Here is a 9,889-nt window from a genome sequence, read left to right on the forward strand (position 1 = left end):
GTCAGCTTCTGGAGCATCACCACTGGACATGAGATCTGTGATCACAGTGATGGATTCAAATCAGGGCTGCTACCAAAACAGATGATCTCTGCCCCATCACTCTGCATGTTTCCTATGACCCTCATGAATTTGTTTGTTACCCATGTTCGTGCAACCTGTGTGGGTCAGCTGAAACAAACCTTGTCTGAAAGGGCTTGTTTTCAGCCAGAGGAGCCCATTGCCCACATGGCTGCAAAGGCAGCAGAGCCAGGGTGGGCAGCAGGACACACAATGGGAGTTGAGGGGAGGAGGGTGCAAGCACCAGCCCTGGCTTGGATGGGCTGATGCTGAAAACCACAGACATGCACCTACCCTGCTGACAGATAGCTGGTAACCACCTGGCAGTGAAACAGGAACAAAACCTCTCCTGTGGATGCTCTCAAGGTGGTTTAGAGCAGTGCTGCAACACCTGTTGTTACTGGCAATTACTGCAAGAACAGCTGCCTTGTGCTTCGTATTAGGTAAAAGCTCCAAAAAGCCCAAGTATTTGACAAGCTGTTTATGCTCCTGTGTCAGATCCAGCACTGATAGCGTGGCTGTCCTAGTCTACTGATGGGAACCTGCCAGGGTACCAGCGATGCTTAAGTCGGGGGGGTGTGTCAGCAACAGGTCCCATCGCCCCCCCGCCTTCCCCTTTGCCTCCGCCTCCCTAGCAGAGAGAGAACAGCTCCTGCCAGGGGAGCATCCCACACTGCCCTGCTGTCCTAAGTGAGCTAATGGAGATTTTATTTGACGGCTCCCAAGTGAGTATTTAGGGGAAGAACAGATAAACAAAACACTTCTTGCTGAAGTCTTCGAGCAGGCAAACTGTGAAACAATGGGAGCTCTGTGGGACTCACAGTTCACCTGCTCCAGTCCAACAGGAAGCACTCCTCCCTCCACAGCACAATGCTGGGGCTGGCACTCACCTTTGTGCCTCAGGATACCTCTGGGGTCCCCTCTGACACTTGGGTGGGTGAGAGGGGCACACATTATACACCCGAATGGGAGCAGAGGGATGTGACTGGGGGCACCGTGAGCTGTTCCTGGGGTGGCACTTGCCCATCAGCAGTGGCATCTGTAACCCCTACTGGACCAGTCAGCACAGGGTTCTTCATCCGCACACGGAAACTTTAACTCGGAACACTGTTCTCCCTTCCCCACTAGGAAATCTTGCCAGGGGCTTGTCTCAACTACTACTTCTTAACAAGAGGTCTTTAAATTTTGGACACAAAACACTGTTTAAATTTTACCGCCTGGCAAATCTTTTGTCATGAGCTATTGTGTTGTCCCTGCAATTGTTCCTATGGTGGCAGGGAAGTCTGCAGTCCCCCTCTGAGGGAGGACAGCTGACAGCCTTTGAGGGGGCTACAGCACTCACCTGGCCCTGTAAAATGACTTGTTGGTAGCTGTAACCCAGCAGCTTCTGAGATTTTGAGCTCTTTAGTGTCTCTGTCTGCCTCTTTGGTGCATACACTCAGATCTGCCTTTCAAAGCATTCTGCCAATGAGCTTAAGACCAATTATCAAAATGATTTTGGTAGGAAGAAGCTAAATATCATGGCTTTGAGAGAGACATGGGGCCAGGCTTGCAAAGGTACATCACTGCTTAGAGACACACAACAGTGGCTAATGGCTAAAGCACTGACCTAGTAGAAAATCCTCATCTAATCTCATTAAGGACAACAGGATTCAGTGCATTACACAGGATCAGAAGGGAAAGACACACCATTACATCTGAGATGCTCTGCTAATCATGGCAATGGCGAAAGTCTGGGTAAGCTTCTGTTTTCTCCTTTAGGTTGTGAACCTGGAGGTCAAGACTGATTTTCTATTTGTCTGGGAATTTTGCACTCTGTTGCAGCTGGTATTAATAAATTTGAGCATCAATCCTGGAAGGAATGGGTATGCCCAAACCCAGACACTGACCAGCATGGTACTATTCATGTCTGGATGCAGACTGCTGGCAGGGCACGACCAAAAAACTTGTGCTGTTGGGTGCTAAGGCTGAGCATGCAAACATTGCCGCGAAAAAATCTGGAAGCTGAATGGGGCAGGGAAGAAAAAAAAAGACAGTTTGTGAAGCAAATGTGCCTGCCAAGATGCCACTTTTGGTGAACCAGGAAGCTGATCAGCAGTTCACATAACAAACCTGAACATTTCCAGCACGATGGGCCCGATTCTGTCACTGGCGTTTGCAGGACAGAGCGATGACTCAGGGCAGTGGCACAGTCAGCAGCAGCTTGCACCAGCATGCCCGGCACAGTGGGCACACCCTGCAGCACCCACACGTCTCCTCCGCAGTACTGCCACTCCTGGAGGCCACGGGGCACCTCCTGCTTGGAACCACCTGAGAGGATGCTACTCAGAGGGAAAGGGGAGAAGCTGAGGGGGTTGTTTGTGTCCTGGGAGCCGTGGTTGGCCAGGGAGCTGCGTGGCTTTACATGGCTGAGAAGTTGCTCAGGTGTGCTTTAGTCTGCTGCTGTTACCCAAAAAGAGTAAGAAAAACTTTGAGGAATGTTTTTCGGGCATGTTTCAGCCGCCGGAACCTTGGTGGCATGGTCCTGTATGGAGGGTGTCTTACCTCTCAACTTCTTAACCTGCGTTTCCACAATGTCTCTGCCTGGTGCTTCCCTATCTAGTAAAAGGCAACACCTATAGCATGGCCAAAGATGTCCCAGTTTTTCTTTTTGCAATGACAATCCTGGGTTTGCTTACCAGCATCACCTTTTTTATCCTTTTCCCATCTTGCTCAGTTTTTTCCAGCAGAGTTTGACAACCTGAAGCTACTGATTTGCAAGGATAAATCACTGCTGTTATCATGGGTCTGCTCCTCATGGATGGTCAGGCACACAAACATCTCAAAGAAAAAGCATATTGATTTCTTCTGCGAGATGATGATCACAAATATTGTTGATCTTACATTATACGTGATTGTTTATATAAAGAGAAAGAATCTTTACTTCCTCCTGGGACGTTTGGGAATTTGGCAGGCTTTGAAAGCGAGTCAGTGGTGCATAGGGTAATGCTCCTTCAGGGGGAGTGTGCTTACTGCTATTGCAGGAGATCACATTAGTGCTTTTGACACGATCAAACAGAAAGTTCCAGTTAAACAATGAGTTTTTAGGATTAAAAGTGAAACGTTAAGAAGGTGTGTACAACTCCATGAATTTGCTTCATTTCGTTCGTTGATGTGGTGGTAACAGAACTATTTTTAGGTATAATCCTTCAAACAGAACATGACTTCTCCTTTCTGATTAGTACAAAGCTGGCTGCTAGTCAAAGGATAATTATTTCCCAACACATCACCTAACACACACCAGCAAACAAAACACTCATTATTTGAGCTATCCAATATTAACTGTTGTTTAGCAGTTAACATTTTCTCGACAGCTTTAAACAGGACTAATTGCTCCAGCTTCATTAGCAGAGGTCATTTATTGTTGGTAACAATACTTTTCTGGAGATAGTCCCTCGGATGAGATTAGATTATCAGGTCAAATTCTGCTCCCGGTGGCAATGATGCCTGACCGCATTTGGCCTCATGAAAGTCTGCTCTTTCAGTTCATAGCTGCCCAATTTCCAGCCCTGCAGCTGATATATTACATAAAGGAAGTAAATGCACTCCACCAGACGGGAAATTACAATAAATTAGGAAAGTGTGCGGCACAAGAAAGGTTGGCAAAATAGCCATTTAAAAGTTATTAATAAAACCGCAACCTCAGATAGGGTTTAGAGAAAAAAAAATAAATCTGATAAAGAAGTTGTCCTTATAGTTGAAAACACGTCAGCAAAGAGGGAAAGCAGTGTTTGGAGAAGAACTAGTGTGGCCTGCATCACAAACACCCAGCTGATGCTATCAAATGCTGCATCTGCTACAGGCATGGTTCAGATCATAAGCCACTTTTTTTGCACATAGTTTCATGCTGATTGGAGCTACAGCCAGTGGATGCTGAGGGTTGCAGTCTTCAAGTGCAGCAAATTTGCAGGAGGGTTTCTGTGCAGCTCTCACCAAGTGGGGAGTCCTTCTGCAGGGCCTTCAATAGCCTGCTGCACGTCTGAAACAGCCTCAACTTTCCTGAGCACACGGAAAACTGAATCCAGGCTTTCAATCCAATATATTCCCATTTAAACATGTGGAGTGAAGCAGCCTTCTTTTCAGAAGTGCTGAGCAAACACTGCTTAGAGTGAGGCCGGCGCCTTTGAGAATCAGTCATCTTCCATATGGAAGTCTCAGGCATCCTTGCCAAATAATTTTGGTCCTGGCAGCTGCAGGACATTTTCTCTGAGTGGATTTCTGGTTTACCTGTGTCTCCCTTCCCTGCAGGCCTGTGGCTCTTTGCTGTTACTTTCCTGCCCATGTACGTGTACAGCTGCATGCCTACCACCTATACTTTCTGATTTGCAGCTCCAATTGCTAATCCATGTCTGGTTTTCGTCAGAAAAAAATATTCATCGTGAGCGTTTGACTCATTGCCTCCGGAGTATTTCAGCTGCCCCACAACACTTTTCAGAGTATCCTTCTTCTCTGCAGAGAACAGCCTGTTCTGAGCATGATCCACAGCAAACTGCTCGCCAGCAGCCTCCAGTTCCTCGGACACGTGTGTGCCATATGTCCTGCTCTGTCTGCACCATTACTGTGCCACTGCTTGTCTCATGCCGTGCAAGATGGACTGGCATCTGCCATCCGGGCTGCCAGGTGGATTACCTTAGCTGTCCATGAAGGCACTCAATGTGTCAGCCTCCAGACTCTTGCAGCAGGTCCTCAGCTGGCAGAAACTCAACAGCAGACAAATCCTGACCGCTTTGCTGACAAAGCTGGCCCTTTTGCGGCCAATGGACTAAATTCATCCTTCCTCAATGCCATTTCACTTGTCCAGGAGAAGCATCACCCAACACAGCTATTTGGCTGGAGAAGCCGAGCAAGTTCTGGCCATAAATTTCTCACCTAAGTCAGACCCTTTTGAGGCAAAATTTTCACCACTTTTTGAAGTCCAAGAACATAAGCGTTTGGGCGGTTAAAATTAAGTATGTGAACTGATTTATGAGATGAAGAGCCAAGTCCATTAGATTGCCCTGCTCCATGCAGTAGGCACTGTGCTTCCCCAGGATCTGCCACCCTGCCAAGGATGAGGGCTTGGCAGCCACTGCAGCTCCCAGCTGGGCATTGGGGCCGGATCCTGTCCTGCTCTACCCAGCAGGAAGGGACCTGGTCCTGCCCTGGCTTGCTGCGATCCCCAAGGCACACAGGGAGAGCAGTGCTGCCTCCCCATCCTGTCCCAACCCCAACGTGCACAGCCAACATCTCCCTGCAGTCACTGGCGTGAGACATTGCCATCCGGTGCACCCTTCTGATCCTGTTGAATTTGCTGTAATCACAGATAAAACCAGATTTAAAAAAAAAAGAAAAATCTGGTGGCAAAGCCCACTTCCCTTAGCTCCTGATCTGATGTCAACCCAGCATTTCAGGAACCCCATTTCACTACTGTCAAGGGAGACACCATTAACTGCAACTCACATCAAACCCCAGTAACATCAATGGAAAAGTCCTGTTTACTTTCCTGGTCCCTTTATTTTGTCTTTTCATAAAAAGCATAACTTTTTTTTTCCCCGTGGAAATACAGCATTAGAAATTGCAAAGGACAAATTCCTTAACTTTGAAAACAAAAAGAATGAACAAATGGTTTCCAAAACAAACCATTAGCCACCACCCTAAAGAACTTGCTTTGGGAAGTGCTCTTCTTGGGAACTGATTTTTAATTAAACTATGGTTCTGAGTTTTATAAAGCTAAAAATGGCTTCACTTTTATTCTGCACTAGGTTTTTGTTGCTCTATCTGTCGTGTATTCATTTCAGTAATGAAAAACTTTATGAAACCACAAGGATACAGCACATTTTCATAAAGCAATAAAGGAAGACACTCTTTTGAACTAGGGACACAAATCTGCAGCACTTCTGTTCACTGTACCTCCTAACTTCAATCAGTCAAAACCAAAACATTCAGTTATCATGATCTGGCCCCCAAGGAGTATGTGACTGTGGGCAGCACGCTGCATGTGACCTTAAGCTTTATCATCTACCAACCAGGTACTTTTATTTCACTCAGTGACACAGAAGAGGTTTCTTCAGTGTTTAAGTTTGTCCCAGAGTCCAATCCTGCTCCAGTTATGCTTTTTCCATTCCCTCAAAGGGCAGCTCCTTTATTACAATAGGAAGGAACCAAAGCCTGGACTCCTCTGACCGGCTCCCTGGCTGCCATCTTCCCTTACAGGGCATGAGCCCCCCCGGTACTCATTGGGCAGGGGTCTCCCCCAACTTCCTCACTCAGCACCAGGACCTATCCCACTGGACACACATCACCCACATCACTTGAGCAGGATCAGGCATGAGGTGGACCTACTTGCGGGGTGGCATGTAATGCACATGGAGATTTCTTTCTACTCAAGACCATTTCTAGCTTTCAAATTAAACATCCTCTGTAATCTTAACTATTCTGGTCTCTTGACTCCCAGCCTCGTACTCCTAACAAAAAAAAAACCAAACACAAACCCCAAAGAAACCCCAACAAAGAATATATTCCAGAAAGCAATAGTTCGAGAAAATGAGTGTATTCATTATCAGAGTGGAAACACCTTGTCTTTTAGCCACTAATTTTAAGGGAAGTCACTGGACCTCAGTGCAACAGGAACACAACCTTACTGCATTTCAAACAGGTTTTTTACAACACTGTGTCAGGAAAAGCCATTAGATAGAGTTGCATTGGTAATCTGAGCCATCTTTGGAGAAAAACAAATGCTGTTCTTCCCATTATAAGTAGGTATTGTTTCAAAACCTATAGAGACACACTTGCTTGTGCTGCAATGGTATTTATTGCACATAGACCAATTACTTACACAGTAGTAAATTGCACCAGAGTATAAATATGTTATAAAACACACACACAGAGGAAAATGGAAATGACACACATGTGCTAAAACAACAGCAGATTCACGTGGGCATTTGGAAATAAAAATAAAAATAATAAAGTCTCTTAAGATATTTTAATTTATAATATGATATATTTACAGTACCTTCAAAAAATAATATTAAAAAAGTCACTCTCTCAATAAAACTATAACAGATCAGACAAAACCAGAAATCAGGTTCAGGGTCAGTGTTACTCAAACCTCCGTTTCCTTTTCAATTTGCGTGTGTGTGTGCAAGTAACATCTTCAAATAACTTTACAACTCTTAACACTGTGCAAGAAGAGGCTTTGCCGACATTTTTTAAAAAATGTGCAGTAAATTTTTGTTGCAGGGATTCTCCCCCTCCTCCCCGGTTCATATGTTATTACAATGAACAAGCTGCAGAAGGCTCCTTGCCCCCCCACCCCAGCCCCTTTTTTCATAAAATCCTAAATCCTGTTAGCGGTATGTAAATATGCTGTTTAATATAAACATGGTCCGTTCATTCCCCTGTACAATATGCACAGTTTGAGGTAGAAGTTTCTCAGCCTGACTGCTATTGTCTGGCCGAAGGAGATAAGCGCAGTAACTCACTGCTTGCTGATGCAGAGGGAACAAGCACAAGAGTGTGGGTTGGGTTGTTTTACCCCCTTTCAAAATATACCAGTGCTCCTCATTACTCATTATTTTTCCCTATCGCTACTCTGCGGAAGGGAAGAGCACGGCTACTCTGAGCTCAAAACTCATCCTTGGCAGCAGATCTCCAGTCTCACCAGCCGTACTCTGTGTCCGGAGCACCTGCAGCACCGACCCTGAGCTTCCCAAAACCCCGGTGCTCTGGGTGAGGGGATGAACCCCAGGGCGAGGCGGAGGTGGCCGGGACCCCAAATGGAGCCGAATTCAGCCGTCAAAGGCTCGGGTTCAGCCTCCAGCACGGTCCCGGGACAGGCACCCGAGTGCAGGCGCTGCTGCCGCAGCCCCCGTCGACAGCGCGCTTCCTAAAGACAAGGTGGCTGTCCCTGGGACGGGCTGTTTATTTCCTTTGTTCTCCGGTCAGTGGGTTTCCTGTTTGCTGTAGTTTCGGATGAGGTATGTCGTACACCACTTCACCTGCTTTTATTCCTAAGTAAACACCCGCACTCTCCCTGCGAAGGCAAGGGATCGTTTTGCTTGGCAATAGCATTACCATCAGGCATCTGCCGGGGATTACTCTGCTCCTGCGTGTTTCCCTGCCTGCCAGTCTCCCCCTGTCCCGGGTCTGACGCGGCCCCCCACGGCCCCCCTATACCTTGGACTCCGAATCGGAGGTTTTGCTATGTCTCTCCTCCAGGCTGGACTCGCTGCCGCCCCTTGTGCCCCCGTTGTAGTCGGACCAGGTCCCTGCCAGGCTGCGCTCGGGGGAGCCCACGGTGCTGATCAAGCCCCCGGGCAGCCGGGCCAGCTCCCCGCCGCCGCCGTGCAGCCACCGGTCGGCTTTCCGGCGGCAGCAGAGCAGCCTCTTGAAGGCCTTACGAAAGTCGGGGCTGCGGCAGTAGATGATGGGGTTGAACGCGGAGTTGGCGTAGCCCAGCCAGTTGAAGAAAACGAAGAGCCAGTCCGGCACCAGGTCCCTGTTGAAGACGTTGACGATGTTCACCAGGAAAAACGGGAGCCAGCAGAGGGTGAACACCCCCATGATGATGCCCAAAGTCTTGAGGGCTTTCTGCTCCTTCATGGCCATGATGCGGGAGCTCTTTCGCTTGCTGGCTCGGCCGTTGCCGAGGATGGGCTGGTGGTGAGGGTGAGCGGGCAGGGGCGTCTGCGGCTGCTCCTGGCTGCCGTAGAACCGGCCCTCGCACCTATCGATCTTCCTCATCTGCTCCTTGGCCTCTCTGTACACCCGGAGGTACACAAAGATCATGATGAGAAGAGGGATGTAGAAAGAAATGATGGACGAGGCGATGGCGTAAGCCCTGTTGGTGACGAAGTCGCAGCAGCCCGGGTCCTGGTAGCACTCCAGCGCCTGGGGGTCCTCGTCCCGCCACCAATGCATCATGATGGGTAAGAAGGAGACCAGGGCAGAGATGGCCCAGACGGTGCAGATGATGCCCTTGGCCCGACCCTTGGTCATGAGGCTCTGGTAGCGGAAAGGTGAGGTGATGGCTAGGTAGCGGTCGATGGCGATGACGCACAAGGTCTCGATGCTGGCCGTCACACACAGCACGTCCAGGGAGGTCCAGCACTCGCAGAGGAAGGACCCCCAGAGCCAGGTGCCCCGCACCACCAGCGTGGCCCCGAAGGGCACCACCAGCAGCCCCATCACCAGGTCGGCGCAGGCCAGCGAGGTGATGAACAGGTTGGTGAGCGTCTGAAGCCGCTGCGTCCTCCCGATGGCCGCGATCACCAGCACGTTCCCGGCCACGATGAGCAGCACCACCAGGGCCATCAGCAGGCTCATGCCCACAGCCCACTGCTGCGACAGCAGCTCGGCGGCGGGCAGCTGCCTGCTCCCGGGCGGCACCGCCGTCACCCCGGCCACGGAGCGGTTCTGGGGGCCGCAGTCCGGCGGCAGCCACCCATCGCCCATGGCTGTGCGGGGCGCTCCGGCCGCCGCTCCGCACCGCGCCGCGGGCAGGAAGGCGGCGCCGCCGCCGCCGCCGCCCCGGGGCTGCCGCATGGCCCCGCTCCGCGCCGCCGGACCGACCGCCCCGCACCGCCCCGGCACCAGCCCCGCACCAATCGGCACCCAGGGGGTGGAGACGGACCGCCCCGCCCACGCACCGGCGGTATGCCTGCCCGTATCCCTGCCCGTATCCCTGCCGGCATCCTGCCGGTATCCTCGTCCGTATCCCTCCCGGACCCCGTCTTTGCTCTGGCTACGCTCCTGAAAGGAGGTTGTAGCGACGTGGGTATCGGTCTCTTCTCCAGGGCAACCAGCAGTAGGACAA

At 50.0% G+C, this 9,889-nt stretch overlaps 1 protein-coding gene across 3 annotated transcripts in view; it reads right to left on the reverse strand.

The window, feature by feature from the left end:
* The window catches only part of ADRB1 (adrenoceptor beta 1), a 34,465-nt gene extending 24,937 nt beyond the window's left edge, over nucleotides 1–9,528 (reverse strand). For all 3 annotated transcript variants that reach the window (XM_032694316.1, XM_032694315.1, XM_032694314.1), the window contains exon 1: nucleotides 8,251–9,528. In XM_032694316.1, the coding sequence (XP_032550207.1) occupies nucleotides 8,251–9,528 (1,278 nt within the window). The remainder of the gene's footprint in view (nucleotides 1–8,250) is intronic.
* Between the last annotated feature and the right edge of the window lie 361 nt (nucleotides 9,529–9,889).

This window comes from Chiroxiphia lanceolata, chromosome 8 (assembly GCF_009829145.1).
Source record: "Chiroxiphia lanceolata isolate bChiLan1 chromosome 8, bChiLan1.pri, whole genome shotgun sequence".
NCBI lineage: Eukaryota > Metazoa > Chordata > Aves > Passeriformes > Pipridae > Chiroxiphia > Chiroxiphia lanceolata.